The following is a 22,287-nucleotide window of genomic DNA, read 5'->3' on the forward strand; positions in this document are numbered from 1 at the left end:
AGTTAAAATCAGCGTTTAAAGGCTTTTCTATAAAAATAGGTTTATTATCGTTGTCATTTGAGGTTTATTTTTAAACACGTCAGCTCTTTGGCCTCCTCCTCCTCCTCCTCCTCCTCCTCCTCATCATCATCATCATCATCATCATCATCATCATCATCATCAGAGTGGTGATTCTCTCTGTGTCTCTAGTCTCTAGTTCTAATTATCTTCTGAAACACATGAGATCACTCTCCTCTATATTCACAGCTCATTATAAATGCAGCCTACATGTATATATATATATAGAATAAACATGTGTTGGGATTGCCTCCCTCCAGATGGAGAAGCATCACGGGTCTTAAAATAAGATGTGGAACTTGTCAGCTCGGAGACGTTTGTAATTCTAACAGCTCCGCTCTCATCACGCTCGTGTTCCAGGATCAGTTTGAGACTCGGAGCGTTTTTTGTTTTTTTTCCAACTCTCAGCAGCTTATTGTGAATCTAAAAACAGTCTTTATAGTCATGTGTGTGTGCACGGTGCATGCGTGGTTGAGCACTTTGTGGGCGATTTGTGCAGCAGATTCAAACCCCTCAGCTCTCTCTCTCGCTCTCTCTCTCTTTCTCCTCTCTCTCTCTCTCTCTCTCTCTCTCTCTCTCTCACTCCCTCGTTCTCTGAGTGCAGCAGTAGATCCACTCTAACATCCAGCGAGGCTCCATCCTCACACAGGTTCTACATGTTCTGTCTTTCTTCACATTCCTGTGTCAGCGCTGTGATGTGCACACATTCAGCCTCACTCATCACTTCCTGCTCCTCTTCTTCTTCCTCTTCCTCTTCCTCTGCTTTCGGGGGAAATTCTGCTCACGTCACTGGAAGCTAACAAACCTCTTTTTTTCACCTGAACAAAGTAGGAAAGTGAAACGATTTCAGAGTTTATTTAAAAAACCTTCTCTCGCTTCTTTTATTCTAACTGGCTTTTCTTTCCCTGTCAGGATAACTGTGCCAGAGTGCTGCTGGTCCGCGGAGCCGACAAAGAAGTGAAGAACTACAACAGCCAGAGTCCATTTCAGGTAGAAAACACACACATACACACACACACACACAAACACACACAGCTTCTATCGCAGGGAAAACATTTATAGTAGCACGGTGCGCTCTCCTTGTCCCATTTGTTGCCATGGCAACAGTGCAGCGCGGTCAATGCCAGTTGTGACCAGGGATTGTAAAAATGTCTTTCTGGACAATATTAGATTTGTTTCTGTTCAACTCTGCTGACAGGAGAACTGAGAGCGAGCCTCAAACGTCCACAGCGTCAGTTTGGTGGTTTAAAGCAGGAGATCGTCTGCATAAAGACGAACGTGTTTCATTTGAAGCTGAAAAACAACTCGAGCTGCGACTTTGAGTTTAAACCTTTTTTAATCGACATCAACAACAACACATCAACACAACACATCAACACAACATCCACTTGACCGCTGCCGGAAGGTTTTCACCTGACTTGTGAAAGAGAAGCTAAACTGCACAGGGAACAGTTTGGTGGGATTGTGCGAGAATATCACATGAGCTGGAGTCACATGCATGTATGTGCGTGTGCATGTGTAAGGCTACATGTTTGTGTTTGTAATGGCTGAAGTGTGAATGTTTCAGCAGCTCATCCATTCCAGGGAAAGAGAAAAACCCCGGCGGCGCTAAGAGCTTCCTCGCTGCCATGATGACTTGTAACCTGCGCCTGAGCTGCAAAAGAGCAATTTTCAGGCGGGCGTTTATGAAAGGCAGTCCCACGGGGTCCTCGGCTGTCCTCCACAGCCACTCCAGTGGAGCGCTGCATGAAGGGAAGAACGCGTCAGGGTGTTAGTCAGAGTTCGAGCGCTCGGCTGCGGTGGAAGGTTTGTGGCTGTGGCCTAGATTTCATCTGCGTCTCCATGTTGGCGTGAACCTGCAGCTCGGTTCTTCTCCACGTGACGCTCGGCCTTCAGGAGCAAGAACCTGCTCGACCCGGTCAGAGGAGCTAGAGTCACTGACCGTGTCCGGTGCTGCTCATGTTCGTGGTTCGATGCTCAAACAGATAGATTAATACGAGAAGAATAAAAAGACAGAATCATAACGTGATGCTGAGTGAGATGAGCTGTTCCACTGTTACGCAACACAGCCCACAATCTCTTCAGGCAGGTTCAACAAGAGCAGAAGCACTTAGAGCATATGTTGTTTGTTAATAATATATAATATATAAGATTAAATCAGACTTAATATGAGAAAATAAGTAAAAAGCAGATGAGGCCACCCATCCACTCACAGAGCAGAACAACATCAACAGGAAGTGAGGAAACGCTGTCGTACGTCTCAATTTAAAATGAGTAACACACGTAAACAAGGAAAGATAAAACATTTCAAAACTAAATACTAACGATAAGAAAAGAAAATATAAAACAATGTAGTCGTCAAATAGATGAAATGATAATATACCAGAAGAGATAAGGTAGAACCAGAGATATAAAGCAAATGTTTGAATAACTTGATAAAATAAAATAATAAGGATACGTCTGTAAAACTCACGATCATATCATGATGATCTAATAAAAAGTCTAATGAACGGAAATGCAGGAAATGTATAGGAGAATAATTTGTCATCACTTTGAACCAGTGGAAGGAAACTGTGTGTTTCAGGAATACAAGTGAAACACACACACACACACACACACACACTACACACACCACACACTCACAGATGTGTTGTGTCAGAGAACAACACACAGCCACTACACAAGCTGTGGACTCTCACTCCTCCGAGTGCAACAACCCGCTCTCTGGCTCTTACTATCTTTATCTCTGCTGCACTCTCCACCTACACATGGAGCCAGGAGCCCAGCAGCAGGTTTCTGCCTGTTCTCTGAGAGCTCGGCATTCTGGGAAATGTAGGAGACGAAAGCAGGAGCAGTGTATGCGTGTGTGTATGTGTGTGTGTTTGTGTGTGTGTGTGTGTGTGTGTGTGGAGGAAATGTCATCCTCCTCAGGAGTTCATGTCTCAGTCTCTAGTTTCAAGTCTTCTTCAAACATCTGATGTTCATTTAGTGAATAATGATCATTTAGAGTCAAACAGACCATAAAGCACCGGATGTATGGCGGGGGGGTGGGGGGGGATACCACAGTGTGATTGACAGCTGGTACCGTCCAATGGGAGCAGGAGGCAGGTGGAGGTGGGCGTCTCTGCTCCTGTTGGGATCTGGCTGCAGAGATTTGCTTCCACTCGGCTGATGAGGGTCATCGTCGGTGCTGTGTTGAGGTCAGAGGTCAGAGGTCAGAGGTCATCTGGTAGAACAGGAACAACTCAGTCAGCTTCATCAGAGACAATTGGCTATTTTGTGTATTTATTTTTTAATGTGCTTTGTGGAGGATTTTGTGTATTTTGTGTTTTGGACATATACAGAAAATAGCAGAGTAAGACAACAGGAAGAAGAATATGAACATCGCTGAAGCACAGAAAACTCCCATGATCCTCCTCTGCTCTGTTCTCTGGATGCAGATCAAATTAATTTTCTTTCTTTGAATAGTCGCCTCCAACATTTGGTTGAATCCTCTGTTCTTCCTCTTCTCTCCTCTCCTCCGTTCTGAGCCCTGTTCTCCTCTAAGCTTCTCTTCCTCTCTTCAACCTGACTTCATTCACTGTCTCTCTCTTTTTATCTCCACGTTCCTCATTTCTCATCTTCACTTCCTCTCACCTAATCCTCTCTCCACTGTTCAGTCACTTCCTCTCTCTCGCCCTCTTCGCCCTCTACACTCGTCCTTACACTTCTCCATCTGTCTCTCTCTCTGCCTCGGTCTTCAGATGTAGTTCAGTGTGTCACTGTTCAAATATACATGTGAGAGGCCGGATCCACTCAGACCTTTATTTTCAGTGTGGAAATAAACCTGTAAATCAGAACCTTTAGTTTGAAGCTGGTTCATCTTGAACCACCAATGACAGGCTGAGGTTTGGTGTCATGGCATCAGCTGCTGAGGCCACGCCCCCATGAGCTCCTCTCCAATCAGTGGGGATTATTACGACAACATAAACTGAAACTGATATTTCAACTTATTTGTAACTTTTACCAATAACAACAGTTTCACATTAAAGCAACATTATGTAACTTTCACTGAGCAGCAGCACCCCCTGCAGCCACATGTGGTCATTGATTCTGTCCTCGGACCAAGGTCCAGAACAACGGACATCAGGAGAGATGTTCTGGGTCTGGATCCAACTGAACCATGGACAGTTTGGACTATCTACAGGAAGTAGAGACAGCGTTAAACAATAGAAGAAAAGAAGAAGAAGAAGAAGAAGAAGAAGAAGAAGAAGAAGAAGAAGAAGAAGAAGAAGAAAAAGAAGAAGCTGCAGTCTTCACCTCCGACAATATTATTTGAGCCACGAGGACGTTTATTAGGCTCAAACTCTGTAGTACTGTAGTACTGTGGAGTACTGTACTATTGTGGAGTACTGTAGTACTGTGGAGTGCTGTAGTACTGTGGAGAACTGAAGTACTGTGGAGTACTGTGGAGAACTGAAGTACTGTTGAGTACTGTGGAGTACTGTACTATTGTGGAGTACTTCGGTACTGTGTAGTACTGTAGTACTGTGTAATACTGGGGAGTACTGTGGAGTACTGTAGTACTGTAGTACTGTGGAGTACTAAAGTACTGTGTAGTGCTGTAGTACCGTGGAGTACTTTGGTAATGTGTAGTACTGTAGTACTGTGTAGTACTGTGTAGTACTGTGGAGTACTGTAGTACTGTAGTACTGTGGAGTACTAAAGTACTGTGTAGTGCTGTAGTACAGTGGAGTACTGTAGTACTGTGTAGTACTGTGTAGTGCTGTAGTACCGTGGAGTACTGTGGTACTGTGTAGTACTGTAGAGTACTGCGCCTGAAGGTGCTGATGCTGCTAGTAATACCACCATGATGTTACCATGGCAACCGAATTAGGCGCTCCATTCATTTCCTCCATTCAAACAGAATAACTACCCCCCCCCCCCCCCCCCCCACACCCCCCCCCCAACCGGCAACACGCCTGACGCCGTCTGCAAACCAATCAGAGTCAAGAACAGGTAGACTGAACAGAATCCTTCATGTTTCACAGTTTCCTGCTGAATCTTGGAGATAAACTGGTTGTTAATATAAGTTCAGAGTGTTTTTAACTGATCTCAGTTCAGCTTCACTCTTCAGCTGCAGCTGGTTGTGTCTGTGACTCTCAGTCAGTTGTTCTCCAGGAGATGGAACCAGAGTCACAGACTCTCAGACCCTCAGGGAGAGAAGAGGAAACTTTCTCCTGCTTCACATCCACACATCAGTTTAATCAAGATTTCAGGTGAAAGTTCAAATTCACATGATTTGATGGAACAAACCTCTTGATGGTCTTTGAGTTCTCATCCAGCAGCTGAGGGACAAACTGAAGAGGTTCTGCTGATGTTCCTCTAGGCTCCGCCTCCTCCCCCCGCTCTATACACAATCATCTGTCTCCATGACGACCAGAGGAGAGCAGGAAGAGACTGGATGTGGGGGAGGTGATGGAGGTGATGGTGGTGATGGTGGTGATGGTGGTGGGGGGGGGTGATGGGGGGGGGGGGGGGTGATGAGGAGAAAACTGTGGCTGCGATTCCTGATTCTTATTGGTTCCTGAGCCACAACGACAGAGCTGAGGATATCCTGCATCCAGAGATTCAGCTGTGATGTCATCCTGAACGTCCAGGCGAGGGGCGGAGCCTGGGATGAGGGGCGGAGCCTCCAGCTGGTTTGGATGGAGCAGGAGGTGGGATGTGGTTCTGTGGCCGGTCAGAGCTTCAGGAGCCGGTTCAGTTCATTTCACAGAAGATGATGGTTTAACGATCTTCTATTTAAAGCAGGTTCCGGGTCAGGGGGACGAGCGGTTCACACCCGAGTCCTTTTCAAACACAATCACTTCAGCATCGATCAGTATTCAGGTCAGAGTGAAACTAAAGACTTCATCTCTCACGTCCTGCTGACGTCCCGTCCACCGGGCCCGTCCTCCTGCGGGACAACGTCCTGTCACAGATCTGTCACAGCGGTGCACCATGGGAGATCCTCAGAGCGAGTGGGAGAAGCAGGCAGCCTTCATCATGGAGGACACGTCCCCTCCTCCACCTCGCTCCCAGGAAACATCTCATTTATTGACTCATGTTTCAGTTCAAAGCTCTTTTTCTATCAGCCAGAAAAAGGGACATTGTATATTAATGCAGCGCGTTGAAAAATTGAACAGGATCCGTTCTGGTGAAGAAGAACATCAGCGTCACGTTCTCCAAGTGCTTGTTCTCGCTAAAGCTGTGTTTTTATTTATATGAAGAAAAGGTCAGAGAGCAGAGAATTACTTCTCAAGCCAGCTCGGCTTTAATAATACACCCGCTCTCCATCCTCTCCTCTCTCCTCCTGCTCCGTGTTCGTTCTCCAGGAATCAGTGCAGGCTTATATAACGCTGCCAGCTTCCTCCTGAGGGTTGTGTCAGTGTGTGAGTGTGTGCACGAGAGCAGGAGCGTGCACGTGTGCAGCTCATGTGTGGGATACGACTGAGTTTGCACCGATGACCCCGGCTCGGCTCGAGCTGGGGACAGGAAGCGTGAAGTGGGTCAGTGACGGGTTTCAAACTCACACCCGGAGAGGGAGGAGACCTCGTTACTGCCCCCTGCTGGACACCCAGAGAACACACTGAGGCCAGTCGATCAGAATGAAATGAAAGTGAAATGATGATGAGTTCAGGGAAGGTGTTTTGTTGATTTTATTTTAAACAGAAAATTAGACCAGAAGCTCGTGTTGATTTGTTTACTGGATTATATTCTACAGGGTTTTTTATTTTTGTGTATTTCTTATAAAACGTTCTTTCACTTTCTTTGACTTTTTGTTTTTGTTAAAGGATCAAAGTTCAGTTCGTATGAATCATATAATATATATATATATATATATATAATATATATATTATATCATCTCGTCTCCACTTTACAGCAAAGTTCAGAAAAACCAGAAACGTCAGGAATGAAAACTCTTGACTTGTGTCGTCAGTCGTCAACAAACATGTGACTGTGTATGCATGTGCACGCCGTCATGTGTGTGTCTGTGTGTGTGTCTGTTTGTGTGTGTGGGCGTGGGCGTGTGTGTGTGTCATGGATTACTTGACTTCATGCTGCGGATGATTAAAGCCTTGGAGATTGGAAGTTGAAGGAATCACTGAATCACCACAAATTAGAAAAGACGTTGATTCTTTATTTATTCCAAAGTCAGTTGATTGTGTTAAAGTAGTTTTTTGTATTTGTTTAATCACACAAAAAAACAGCAAAGTTAATTTCTCTTGTTGCTCACATGGTTCTTTGGATCTTACAACAACATTTACTTTCTTCTTCTCTCTAAAGTTATTTAAATCCTTTTTTAAAGTCATTTCTGAGTTGTGCTCTGTCCTTTATTTGTATTTCTATTTCCACAGACAAGTTGTGTGTTTTTATTTCTTTTCATTGTGTCCTTCCTCTCGTCCTCCTCGTCTCCAGGTCGCCATTATAGCCGGGAACTTTGAGCTTGCTGAGCTCATCAAGGATCACAAAGAGACAGATATCGGTGAGTAGCAGAGCTTCTCTTCTCCATCCCTCCATCCCTCCATCCCTCCATCCCTCCCTCACCTATTCTCCTCTGGCCGCCCAGCGTACGTTCCTGAATCTCCCTGCGGATACATTTCAAATCCCCCGGCGGTCTGATCCTCCTAAATGCCCCCCCGGTATAATCCCCGCGGTGGGATTACGCCAGCGTGGCCCAGAGGATGAGAGTTGATGTTTACAGCAGGAAAGGCCTCGGGGCCGATTACAGAAATGATCAATGCCTCGTGCAGCGGGAGCGCTCATCCCCTGCGAGCTGATTGGTCGGTTTCCTGAAGTGTCGGCCGATTGGCGCTCTTCTGCCGTGAAGGATCTGATTGAGTCGGGAGATGAACTTTACGATTCTTCTATTGATGGTGATGAGTTTTATGTAACGCTGCTGAGTTGTGGAGGTGAAACACGCAGGTCAAAGGTTCGGTACAACAGGTGTCTCTGTCGCCCCCTGGTGGCTGACTGCAGTATAGGTCATAAATCCCACCTCCTCCATGTTAGAAGATGGGACATGGACGTAAAATGACTTGTTTTTCAAAGATGGTTTCTGTGATTTCAGGTCGTTCTTATCTCACTTATCTCATCATTTTGGTTTTTATTAGTTGTTAGATGATTTAAAAACAGGCTGAGAAGTCATGATTGACAGATGATACTGACTCCTGATTGGTCGAGCTCCTCGACTCGATCACTGCTGCACAGACTCTAAATGACGTCACCAACAGCAGATGGCAGCATTTGTATCCAGGAAATTTTAAGATCAAATTAAGGAAAAATTTTATTTATCTCAATTCTCAGTAAAAATGTATGCAATTTATATATTTTTGAGTATTAAAGGGTTAATTCCCCTGCAGACTGCATGAACATGGAAGATGGTGAGTGTAGATAAAGTTTATGAGTGATTTCACTCTGCATGTGTGTGTGTGAGGGAAAGAGAGGGAACGAGAGGGAGGTGAGAACACGAGGAAGATTTCACACCAACTTATAAAAAGGGATTAAAAAAACATTTTTTGAACAAGTCCCAGTTTTTTTTTCAATCTTGCTATTTTTTACCTTGGTTGCTTCGTCGCCTCTTATTCACTGATGAAGATCTGGAGCTCAGACTCGTCACCTGATCGGCTTCAGAAACTTCTCTTACACCAAAACCAGAGCGACTCCGTCTCGATGTCCTTCAGAGGAGTTTGTGTTTCTGTTGTTTCTCACTGCGGTTTCCTGCCAGTCACTTTGTCTAACCTGTGTCTACTGTCGTTTGACCCGAGAGTGGAGAACTGCTGGTTTTCATTCACATTAGAAACAACAACCAGAAGCGAGCTGGTTTGTAACCAGTGGAAAATGGGTTCTAGGTTGGAACCCAGTGAAAGAAGCTCATGCTCAGATCCTGTGGAGTCAGAGCAGCTCGGGGATTACGAGGCCTCGGGAAAATGAGAAAAGATGAACAGACAAATAGATAAATATAGAGAGGAGGACGGAGGAAGAAGAGGTTGAGGGGGAAGTGAACAGAGAGAGAGAGAGAGAGAGAGAGAGAGAGAGAGAGAGAGAGAGAGAGAGAGAGAGAGAGAGAGAGAGAGAGAGAGAGAGAGAGAGAGAAATCTAATCTAAACTAAAGATGTAATCCTGCAATTGTCTCCCCCCCCCCCGCCGGCAGCCTCACTCGACAGCGACCTGGTGAACGGCTAAACTCACTGTTGCTCACCTCCCTCCTCCCTCCTCCCTCCTCCCTCCTCCCTCCTCCTTCCTCCCTCCTCCCTCCTACCACACTGTGTCAGTCCCAAACTGTGAGTGATCGTGGGGCGGGGATTCGGACGCCAATCATCTCCATGTTTGGACGTTGAGTTTGGCCCCGCCTCCTTCTTCAGGGTGGATTGTGCGACTCTCAGTCAATTGTCACGTAACTTACAAACAAACAATGCACAATAACATGGAACACGACAGTTACACAACAAACGAGAGTCAGGACAGAAGAGAATAAAGCTGCAGGTGACCACTCCCAGTTGACCACTCCCAGTTGACCACTCCCAGGTGACCACTCCCAGTTGACCACTCCCAGTTGACCACTCCCAGGTGACCACTCCCAGTTGACCACTCCCAGGTGACCACTCCCAGGTGACCACTCCCAGGTGACCACTCCCAGTTGACCACTCCCAGGTGACCACTCCCAGGTGACCACTCCCATGTGACCACTCCCAGTTGACCACTCCCACACTCAGAGACTTTATTTGTCCTCAGATTTTAAGTGTTTGTGATAAGAACAGAAACATTTAACATTCATCCAGGAAAACACAATAATAGATATAAAAGATACATAATAAAAATAAAAATCATTATATAATAATAATGATATGATATTATATTTATGTATAACATCAAGGGTTTTGTTCTTAGTGAAACTTAACGTTGAAGTGAACGAGAGGCTGCAGATTCAATATTTTGACACAGAGACAGAATGAACTTCTGATTCAACACGACACCAACACTAAAATAATGAATTTATAATCATAAAAGTTGTCGGTTTTCCCAAAATGTCAGATTTTCCTCTGACGTAGACGTAAAACTCCATCATCGTCCGTCTGGGGCGGAATTATGAAATTATGAAATTATGAAATTATCGAGCGGCTCATTCTTTAAAGTAGCTTGACCACAAACGTTAGTGACTGGACGTGACTGGTTGCATCATGCACGACACCCGATGCTTCGCAGATTGACTGTGCAGATGTTTTATGGTCTGTTCATTGTGCATGTTGTGGTAATTAACTGTACAAATTACTATGAGCAGCAGAGGAGACAATGATACACAACATCTGGAGCGAGGAGAACAAAACATCTCATTTAAACGACTAATACGACACTAAAATGAGACAAAAACCACACGCAGACACACACACAGACACACACAAATGCTCTGTAGGAAATGTGTACAATAGATTAGTCCAACGTGTCTGTTGTTTTTCTCTCACACAGCAGTAAGCCTGTGTGAGGATGATTGACAGATGGGCGCGATTAGACCACATGCTGCCAGAGTGTCAGGGAGCACACACACAAACACACACACACACACAAACACACACACATATACGTGCACGTGACACATTCACAATCCACCACCTTCACACTCATTTATTCCCAGTTTAGCAGACGCTGTGTTTGCTTCTTTTAAAACCTGCTCAGTCTGATTTAAACCTGAAAACAAATGAATCAGTGGATATTAAATGAATCAGTGGATATTAAATGAATCAGTGGATATTAAATGAGGTTCCAGTCACTCAGCAGGTGTCTCCTGCAGGAAGACGTCCACCTGTCAGGCTGGGACACGTCTCACAGGACAGAGAGGACGCCATGTTTATGCACCAGGATTTTATTTTTACCTCCACACAGAGACGCAGGTTAGAAAGACAGTGGACGGGACCGAGATCCCAGAATAAATCAATTAGAGACAAAGAGAAATTAATTAAACATCTTTAATGAGAATGTTCGTCCGTGTCTGAAACTGAAAATTAAGAAAAACCCAACGTCTGTTTTTTAATATCATCAAATAACTGATTGAACCAAACTGACCAGAAACACTTGAACCGTCATCAGAGAGATGAGAAGGAACTGGTTTGTGACAGAATTAGATTCAAACCACGATGAAGTGAGCAGCGTTTACTGATGAGCGTGTGTGTGTGTGTGTGTCTGTGTATGTGTGTGTGTGTGTGTGTGTGTGTGTGTGTGTGGAACATTATATTATTATTTACTATTTGGCCAAACCAATAAACTCGAGGTGATTGAACCTGAGCCAGACTGGACCCAGTGTGGCCGGGGCCGGGCGAGGATCTAGTGAGTTCCATCGGGATCTACTGGGATCTAGTGAGTTCCATCAGGATCTACTGGGATCTAGTGAGTTCCAGTGGGATCTAGTGGGATCTAGTGAGTTCCAGTGGGATCTACTGGGATCTAGTGAGTTCCAGTGGGGTCTAGTGGGATCTAGTGAGTTCCAGTGGGATCTACTGGGATCTAGTGAGTTCCAGTGGGATCTAGTGGAATCTAGTGAGTTAAATCGGGATCTACTGGGATCTAGTGAGTTCCAGTGGGATCTAGTGAGTTCAATCGGGATCTACTGGGATCTACTGGGATCTAATGAGTTCCATCAGGATCTACTGGGATCAAGTAAGTTCCAGTGGGATCTACTGGGATCTAGTGAGTTCCATCGGGATCTACTGGGATCTAGTGAGGGGATCAGGACGGGATCACTTTCCTATAATGAGGCTTCGTCTTCTTCGCTGTGAGTCATTAACTGAGCTGTTTTCATTGTTTCAGCAATTTGTGATTTGTGGTGTTTTCTGTGAACAGGAGTTGTGTTGAAACCAACTGGAAAATGAAACTTATACATTTGAGAGCAGAGATATGACATTGTTTAACATTTGGGATCTTAATGAAACAATCAGACGACTGATATCTTTGAGTTTGTGAAATCAGGTTTCATGAGGAGACTGTTGAGTTTGATCCACTGAGTGTCGTCCTGGTTTCCTTCATGAAACCTGATCAGTGACTGGAGCATGAATCCATATCTGCAGTTGTTGGATTTTGAAGTGATTTTCAGCTCATTGAACGATCAAAGGGAATCGCACTGAGAAGCTCTAATGTGTCTTTTCCTCGTCTGAATGAAAGTGGTGAAACGCACATGAAGGGAATCTGCTCTCACGCTGCATCATTGCATAGTTTATGATAACATATGCTTTGCGTGGGCCATCTGCCTGGTGGGGGGGGGGTCACTCCTCGTCTCGTTTGAATCCGTGAGACGTCGACCTGTAACAAGGCGCCTTCAGGCAGGAAGTGTGTGACCCGACGTCTTGGCACAGCGGGCGAGCACGGAATCGAACCGTGTGCTGGCAGAGCGAGGGAGAGAGAGAGGCAGGATCATATGTTCATTACATCATACGACAGGCAGGTGTGACGCGGAGCTGTAATCATGTATGGAGCTGAGTTGCCTAGCAACACAAAGGAGTTGTATCTCAGCTCCCCCACCCCCCCCCCCCCCCCCCCCAACAACTGCCTGATGTCACATCCACTCCGGAAATTTATAAAAACGAACAAAAGACTTAATAAAAACGTTTTGAATGAATCTAGATCAGAATCAGAACCTGTCTGTTAATCATGGTGTCATGGATCAGCTTTGTTCTCAAGGTTGTTGGTTCGACTCCGGACTCTGACATCAACCACATCCACAAATAAACTGCATACGATTTACATACTATGGAGAATCTATCTATAATCCATCTAATGTATTCATGATGTTATTCTCATATTTGTATGAATTATTCAGTGAGCACCAATTAGCACTTTCCTTCCATTAAGAACCTCCTCTCACAACATCTGTACAGAACAGGATGAGCAGCAGCTGAGCTTCAGAACCAGAACCGGACCTTTAATAAGAATCAAAGCTTCTCTGACCTGATGGCTTCATCCATGTGCAGGAATTTCTCTGACCCTGGACTGGGAGACTGGGCTCAAACCTCTGGTGTGTGGTCGACCCACTGAGCCACAGCAGCCTCTGTGGAACCAGTTTGTTTGGGTTCAGTTGATCTGCTCCCACTGGGTGAAGGTATCTGACGTGTGGAGCCTGAGAGGATCGATTGTCTGCTGACGACCACGTGTTTGGTCCAGAAACACAGATTTTACTCATGTTCTCTGTTTTTCACTTCAGTGTTTGTCCGATCAGGAGAATTTCAAACAATTGTCCAAATTTCCACCATGTTATAGATTTGAATGTGAAGTTGTTCTCAGAATCTTTATGAAAGAAGTTTTCGAGCTGTTCTTTCTTCTTATATCTCACAGGCGTTAAGGGATCATGTGATTTATTCTTTATATCCTTGCTCCCTGATCTCTTTCGCTATTTCTGCATTTGGCGTTATGAAATTTTTATTTGCCCGTTGTTTGCAGACTCTTTATTTTCACTCGGCTGTTTCGAGAAGAAATGATTTTATGTGTGTGTGTGTGTGTTGTCTTCACAACACCTGAGGCTGTGATTGCTGCGATGGGAGAAGCGTTGCTTTGCAGTTGCTCTCCTGCTGAAGCTTTTTAAATTGAGCGTTTGTTCCGACACTCAAACATTTTAAAAATTCATCTCATTCAGTTTTGTTCCTAAGGATTTAGTGATTTTACAGTTTAAACACACAAAGGGTGTTGAGATTAAAACGGATCTGTAACAGAGGAGACTTTGCTCATTTGTAAAGTGAACAGCACTAGAGATGATAAATGAGGAACTTCATCCATAATCCTTAAAGCAATAAATATGTTATTAGATATACTTTATTAATTTTACCGGTGTTAAAATATCTTGATCCAGGAGGAAATGTGGGAGAAATATAATTTAATCTTTAAAATGATTTATTCAATCGTGTTTGCACCTGAAAAAATATTATTATTATAAGCTCCTCCTCGCAGCATCATGAGGACCAGCAACTTTCTCTCTCTCTTTCTCTCTCTTTCTCTCTCTTTCTCTCTGTCTTTCTCTCTCTCTCTCTCTGTCTCTCTCTGTATCTCCCCCCCTCTCTTTCGCCCTCTCTCACTCTCTCTCGTGGTAAAGAGAAAGGGGGTGTGTGTGAGGGGCGGGGTTGTTGTATTCATATGTGTGTAATTGGAGGGGGGGGGGGGGGGGGTCGGGATCATGTGCGCAGCGCGCGGCTGCTCGTCTCCGCGGAGTCGCTGTCCGCGGTGCTGAAGCTGAAAGTCGGAGAAACAAAAAGTCCCGATGAAGATGAAGAAGACGACCGTGAAGATGATGATGTCGGAGATGAAGAACACGAAGCTCGAAGACAAGTAAAGAGCAGGAGTGAAAATGAAGTCGATCATCAATGCCTTAAAGAAGGAAGGTAAGGATCCCGCTGCCTCTTTACGCACAGTCTCAAACCGTGCGCGTTGGCTCCAGCGTGAACTTCAGGTGGAGGTGGAGTCACCTCCTGTCTCCATCCTTCTGCTAGAAGCTTCCTCGCGTCGCTCGAGGTCCTGGTTCTTCTTCACCGGGACGGAATCAGGTCTGCGCGTATTTAGGTTACACGAATAATAATCAAAAGCTGAAGAAAGGGAGGAGGCGCAGCGCCGGGGCCGGTTTGTGGGTCACAGAGAGAGAGAGGGATGGAAACGAGGCTCCGCGGCTGGAGGAGACGCGCACAGACACGCACAGACACGCACAGACACGGGGACATGCGGTTCCTCTCACCCGCACCAACCCAGACAGGCCGACCATCTGCGCGCGTGTGAAACCGTGTTCCGGTCGCTGTGACTCGTTTTCTCAATGGAGACCGTGGAGCCTCCAGGCGAGAGGAGGCTGCTGAGGAATCTGGATCCGGTTGGAATCAATAAACACTGAAGCAGCTCAGCGTCACTCATCTCATTCTGCTGCCGTTATTAATATTAGAAGTCATAATTTCGTAAAGAAACACTCATCAGTGCCAGTAAGTAGCTTTTATCGGATTCATAGAGCTGAATCATTAAAGTGGCAGCGCAGTGTGAAAGTGTTCAAACGTGCAGGTTGGTCCCAAGTTCCATTAGTGACTGTTACAGCCTCAAGAATCAGTGTTTTCTCTAATGATACATCCACACGTCCCCCAGTGGTCCAGCTCTGAAACTGATATTTAAATGAATGATTTGCACCTTGTGATGTTTGACATGTTGGAATCTCAAGCAGCTTTGTATGAAACGACAGTTTCCATCAGTTCACAGATGAGGTGACGAAGAATCAGGGAACGTTCAGATGAATTCTATAAAAAATCTGAGAAACCTTCTGAATTGAATCCCCAGTTTAGTTTTTTTTCTAAACGTAGGAAACCCAATAAAAAGCGTAAACTCTGCAGCGAGCAGGAAAGGGAAGTTATGAATCATCACCATTTTGCGTCACCGCTGACAGCGCTGTGCCACATAACAGTAATTTACCCATCTGTCATCTCACAGGCACCCGCAGTGCATTGTGGGATGTTTATAAAACGTAAAGAATTGATTCCGTCTTTCTTTTGTTCTTGTGTGAGATTTCTAACGAGCAGATAAAAGAAAGTGGAACAGAGCTGGAGGAGGAACGTTCTGTAAGAACATGTGAGGACCAGAGCAGAGAATCTCAACACCTCCTCGTTTCATCCAGTGCAGCTTTAAATCTTTAAATCTTCAAATCTGTGTTTGTAAATATCCTGTGTCTCAGCGAATGTCCTCTGTGATGTAGCTGGAAGTTAAAGGTGCTTTAAAGGACGTGAACACAACGCAGGAGTACTGTTGGCTCCCTCTGATGGACGTTTTGAATATGACATTCTCCCCCGACATGTTTAACGAGCTCGAGTTTGACTTTTCACGATGGATCTGAAAAGAAACTCAACGTGAAAACGATCTGTTCTGAACAATGTGAGAGATTTTCTGAAATAACTCAAACACTGTTTGCCGACATGAACTCTGGAGAATGTCCGGATAACTGGGTCTGGACTCATGGAGGTTCTTGTTCACGGGGGGGGGGGGCGGGCAGGTCCATGTATTTCTATCTTTGTGAGTGTGTGTGTGTGTGTGTGTGTGTGTGTGTGTGTGTGTGTGTGTGTGATAGTGTTAAGCAGCTTGGAAACCACACACCACGGAGACGCATGCAAACAGTATGTGCTAGCTCATTAGCTGTTAGCACCTCTTCTCTTCATCAACACGTCAAGGAGAGAGAGAGAGAGAGAGAGAGAGAGAGAGAGAGAGAGAGAACCATCAGTTACAGCTCAATAGTGTGAGTAAGGGATCGATATTTAGATGATGGATGGTGGACGGATGGATAGATGATGAACAGACAGATGGATGAATGTGTAAAGGAAAAGGTAGATAGATGATGACGAGACTTTAAATCCACGTCCCATGGGCCCAGAAAAGAGCAAAGATGAATAAAAACAGTCCAATATGAATGAATTGAATTCCCTCTCCCTCTCCCTCTCTCCCTCCCCCCCCTCTCTTGTGCAGTGCCTTTCCGTGAGGCCCCAGCCTACTCCAAACGCCGCCGGGGTCCAGCTTCCGGCAGCAGCGGAGGAAACAGCTCGTCTCCCTCGTCGTTGTCGGCTCCGCGGGTTCTGCTGCGCTCCAACAGCGACAACAACCTGAGCGTCAGTCAGTACCAGCAGCAGCAGCAGCAGCAGCCCGGCTCCCCCGGTGGCTGGGCCCCTCACCTGCAGCAGCACCACCCGCACAGGGCCCCCCAGCAGGGCCAGTCGCAGCCTGGCTCGTCGGCGTTGCACCGCAGCCTGTCCCCCCAGCTGCTCCAGCAGATGCCCAGCGGCAGCCCCAATGGCAACGTGGTGGTCCGGACCATGGGGAGGGGGGCGCGGAGCCGCTCGCCCTCCCTCAGCCGGCTGGGGGAGGAGTCTCGAAGGGCCATGGCCTCCCAGCGGCAGCCAAGGTGAGAGCTTGCCGGAGACCTGTCTGTCTGTCCTCTATCGGGGTCAGAGGTCAGGGGTCAGAGGTCAGAGGTGAACTCTGGGTCCTGACCTTCTGCGTGTTCACTCTGATCTACAGCCACCAGGTTATTTAGGTCTCTGATTATGTCATTAACCCAGTTTCAGTGTCCTGGTTCCTCAGAACAACCCACACATGGTGTTTCCTGATGGATCCGACCTTCTGTTGGGTTCTAAGTCTGAACAGCTCAGTTCCTGCTCCTCACTGAAACACCTCACTGATGCTTGTTCAAGTGATTCTGATCAGTTTGGTTAGAATCAGTTTTTTGATGATATAAAGACAGGCTGAGACGTCCTGATTGACAGCTGTGACTGACTCAGGATTGGTCGAGAGCATGTATGGGGGCGGGCCTCTCGATACTGCAGCTCCACCCACATGGTCACTCCCTCACAGACTCTGACTTCACATGACATCACCAGAACAAGATGGCAGCGTTTGCATCAGATTTATTTCTGGACAGTGGGAGGAAGTGGACACGTGTCGTCCATCTTTGTTTCGGTCTCTTTGCTTGAGAGACTGAAGCAGGTGGATATTCAGCAGCTGAGTGTTTGAGCCTCACGTGTCGGTTGGTGTGAATGTAGGAATATCATTTAGCTTTTTCATAATCTTGTTGAACTTTGCCTTTGAGTAAGGCATTCTCCTGACTTGAGTTGAGGGTCGACAGCTCTCTCCCCCCCCCCGTGTATGATTCCTGGTTCTTCTGGGAAACCTGCCATTGAAAAGACTGTGGTCTCCTTGAGAAGCTGTGGTGGCCAACACACACTCTGCAAATATGTGCAAGGTTGTATGTATGTGTGTTTGCTTTATGTACGTGTGTGTGTGTTTGATGTGTGTGTGTGTGTGTCTGTGAGTGTGTGTTCCCAGCTCCACCGGGCTGACTTCATTCAGAAAAGCCAACGCACGTCTGTGTGTATCCGTGTTGTGTTCATGTGATGGTGACGGATTAGAGTGTGACAGGCGTTAATCTGGAGCAGTGTAACTGTCAATCCCGATTAAGACCCGTGCTTTCTGGCCTCTTCCTCCTCCTCCTCCTCCTCCTCCTCCTCCTCCACCTCCTCCTCCTCCTGCACTTCCTTGGCAGATGGACACATTTGGACGCTCCCTGCTCGCACCAACACTGCCCACACTCTGTAGCTCTTCCTTCCTCCGTCCAATGTCGAGGAGACGAGCACCGAGCTGCGAAGACCGAGCGGCAGAAAAGAAGCAGGACGAAGAGCAGAGAATGGAGGAGGAGGAGGAGGAGGAGGAGGAGGAGGAGGAGGAGGAGGAGGCTGCTGAAGAGCTGAGAATAAAAGCACAGAATGAGGAGTTTAGAGCGAGGGTGGAGGGGACGGAGTCGAGGGAAGACAAGTGACGGAGGAGCTGAAAGACGGGGCAGGGAGACGGGGGAGGACAGTTGCTGCAGCAGGAACATGAACATCACTATCGTGTCTTTTGATGAACTTGACAGAGAAAAGATTCTTGAGGGGCTTGTAGAACGTGTGATGCTCCACAGAGGAGCTGCTCCTCTGGACGGAGGTGAAGAGTGACTGAACACAGTGAGAAACGACTTTAATCATCCTGAAGACAATTTGGTTTAAGTTATAAAGAACTACAGACATCAGTGAAACAGTAAAACAGCTTGAAAGAGCTGTTCTTTGAAAACAAACTAAAATGTATGATAAGTAAATAAAATAGTTCTCGTGGCAGATGAGCATAAGCATTTAAGAATAAGTGTGTTTTCCATGTAAGGGTTAAAGACCTAGAGAGGGAACATCTGGAGCTCTGTGTGGAGAACATGGGACATGTCCCTCAGAACATCTGGAGCTCTGAGCTGCTGCTCTGGAGTCAGATCAGGGGACGGAGCAGCACTCCAGTGGTTTTGTTCAGAGATGATTTCAGTTTCTTCGAGTGACGGAGGAGAACCAGATAGATGGAACCAGCACACGAAGGAGCAACAGAAAGTTTGCAACATGTTTTTTAGACACTGAGTGAGTTCAGGTTCCTGAGGAAGTTTGATGAGCATGAGATTCTTCTTCTGGTTCACCACATGAAGCTCTTCACCATGTTCGACCTCTGGGTCTCGTGATGTTTCCTCAGTAACCATCTCTTTGGTCTTGGTGATGTTCAGCCTGCTCTGTGAGAAGCTGGAGGTCCAGGATCCTGTTCAGACCCTGAGGGGACGACAGGACCTCCGGTTGGGACGTGTTCGAGTTGAACTTCTTCTGATCTGCTCCTCGAGGATTTAGAATAATTTGAAGCTTCAGCCTCCAGCTCTGATTGGACAAACAATCTGTCTCCGAGCTGATGATCAATTCTTTGATCAGCTGATGATCTGCTCTTTGTCTCTTTGAGTGTGTCACAGAAAACTGATAGTTATGAATCAAAGGATCTTCGTTGCAGCTCGATATTCACAAACTCAACTTCAGAGATGAAACTTGATACTCAAACATTTTTGACAATCAATTAATCTTTTCTGACATTTTACAAATCATCTCAACAGTCTGAGTTATGATATTATAGATTATATATAATATAATAATAACTTTATTTAACAGCCGTTACAAAGTGCTTCACAAAGAAGACGAATAAAAACCAGGAAAGAAAAGCTTCATGTTTTTACGTATGAAGTGATTCTTTCTGTAATGAGTTGTACATTAGATTCATAATCAGGTCTAGAAAGTTAATTTGCTCTAACTTTTAAAACCTTTAATTTGATTCTTCAAACATCATGAAGCTCGTGATGGAGAGATGATTGGTTCAGATCGTCCTCTTCTCCACCCGCTGCCCCTCCGAGCCCCTCGTTCCTCCGCTCCTCTCTCACTTCGTCCTCCGCTCTTCCTCTATTCTCTGCTCCCACAATGCACCGCTCCACATCCAACCTCCGCCCACACACATGACAGCGTCTCTGTGGCTTTCCCCCCCCCCCCCCTCGCTCCCACTTGACGTGTCGTTTGTAGAATGTAACCCACATGTCGGCCCACACACACACACACACACACACACACACACACACACACACACACACACACACACACACACAGTTACGCACACAAACGAGTGCACGGTGACAGCTGTCAGTCAGACCAGCGGTGTCATGGAAACAGCTTCCCAGAGCGATGTGGTGAGAAATGAGCCGAGTCAAGAATCCAGAGAACAACATGAATTATCATAAAACCACAAAGCTCCTCGTGTTGATGGGAAATGAAAACACACATAACTTCTCATGAACGCTGAGGTTGAACCCAGAGATTCCACATATATTACCCACTGTTATTTTACAGTTAATATGATACTGTCCTCACCTGCGTCACCAGGACGCAGCAGGAAAGAAATCAAAGTAAATATTGAAAACCAAGATTTCCTCTGTGAGACGATAAAAATCTGTTTCATCATAAAAAACTACACTAATAAGAGACGCAGGAGGGAAACGGTGACCTACTGTGTTCAGTCTAGGATGCATTTTGAATTAATAAGTACAACATTAATATATAAGTCAAGTCAGACATCTTGTTTTTTCTTGAATCAACACTCAAATGTCTCTGGTTCAGGAAGTGATGTCATCCACTGTCGATTCAGAATATCCAGAAAGAGTTGTGACCCTGGAACCAGGTCGAGATGAATCGTGATCATAAAACATCCGATTCAGAGCAAAATGTACCTCGGACGGTTAAAAGATTATGATAATCAATAATATGAGTGTCGACATGTTGCTGCTGATTGGACAAAACGTCTGTTGACACCGTTTAGATGAAACATGTCGTACAACATGAAAACTTGAACTCATAGTCTGTCCCTCTCTCTCTTTCTCTCTCTCTCTCTCTCTCTCTCTCTCTCCATCTCTCGCGCTCTCTCTCTCTCTCTCTCTCTCTCTCTCCCTATCTCTCTCTCTCACTCTCTCTCTCCTCCCTCCTCAATCCAATAATAGTGCAGAGCATGCACAGCTGGTATTAATCAACACTGTCTAATTAGCGCCTCAAAGCCACCTGGGTAATTGCCAGAGGGAAACATGGCCGCCGGTTCCTCGTCTCTGTCGAGTCTCGTGTTTCTCCCACATCGTCAAACCAACAACATTCAGATCACGTGTATGAAAACAAGCTTTTATGAGTTTGTGTTGATTCTCCAATCTTCCCAATGAAAGCCTCAGTGATGATCCAGAGGGTGAATCTGAGATCAGGAGCTGGAACCTGCTGTGATCCAGTTACTGAGCGAGGACCTGACTCCCTCGTCCCTCAGCTGATCTGAGACCTTCTCCTCGTGTAGAACCAAGTAGTGCAGGAGCTCCGTTCTCTGTGATGAGCTGGTTTACAGTTCCTCTGCATGTTAATGGTTCTATTTACGTCTGGAGCAAAGTGTGAGAGTTATGTAATCCTCACATCAGCAGAAAATACATCTGATTCATTTGCTTCTATTTCGAGTGGCTTCTTGATTTTCTCTGTTATCACATCGACACGGCGCCGCCAGCAGGAAGGAGACCAGTGGTGGAGCTTGATGTTTGGGATCATACAGTGAAGATGTTCTGTTCTCAACTGTCTGTCAACTGAACTCCATCACTTCAGGGAAATCAAGAAAAACAAGTTAGTGTGACAAGATGATGAAAATCTGTGTCATCATAAAACCACAGAAAACAACACAGATTACAGTAGAAAATAAAACCAGAAATAAACTGTGAGCAGCTTGTGACACTAATAAGATGAAGCTTAATTTAGTTATATATAACTTAATTGATTATTTGATTATTCAAACTAACTCAACATGATAGATTTAATGTTACATTTTTCATTGAACGTATGTGATGAAGTTAAATGAACATTTTATATATACTAAATAATGTAAGGATTATTGTTAATTTTACTTAATTTCCGTTATGACAACAACATTAACAAAATCACTTCTTCTTCAGCAAGTTATCTTCAAAATAAAAGCACAGTGCCTGTTTTGCTGCTGCGAGGCTTTATAACAATCTGAAGTACAGAGCTTTTATTTTGAAAAGTTACAAACTTGGTTGATTAACAGTCGACATGTGATGTATGAAAAAAAAACCCTCAGTTCAGTGAATCATTCAAACTTATATATAAACCAGACACGTGAAAAGTGATAACATCAGTTTCATATTAGATCTTCAGTGCAGATGAACCAGGTAGGATGAACACAACGTTTTCTATCTTCACTCGACAACATGGACTATTTATAAAAACAAGAAAAGTGACAGAATAACGTAGAAGAGTTTGAGGACGACTCACTCCGGACAATAATGAATAACCCTGAAGTATCGACACAGGA

General features: G+C 45.4%; 1 protein-coding gene across 1 annotated transcript in view; it reads left to right on the plus strand.

Annotated features, from left to right (window-relative positions):
• The window catches only part of LOC128436485 (SH3 and multiple ankyrin repeat domains protein 2), a 66,109-nt gene that overhangs the window by 19,446 nt on the left and 24,376 nt on the right, over positions 1–22,287 (plus strand). The window contains exons 8-10 of the mRNA XM_053418238.1: positions 970–1,047; positions 7,498–7,564; positions 16,537–16,969. Of these exons, the coding sequence (XP_053274213.1) occupies positions 970–1,047; positions 7,498–7,564; positions 16,537–16,969 (578 nt within the window). The remainder of the gene's footprint in view (positions 1–969; positions 1,048–7,497; positions 7,565–16,536; positions 16,970–22,287) is intronic.

This window comes from Pleuronectes platessa, chromosome 1, assembly GCF_947347685.1.
Source record: "Pleuronectes platessa chromosome 1, fPlePla1.1, whole genome shotgun sequence".
Lineage (NCBI taxonomy): Eukaryota > Metazoa > Chordata > Actinopteri > Pleuronectiformes > Pleuronectidae > Pleuronectes > Pleuronectes platessa.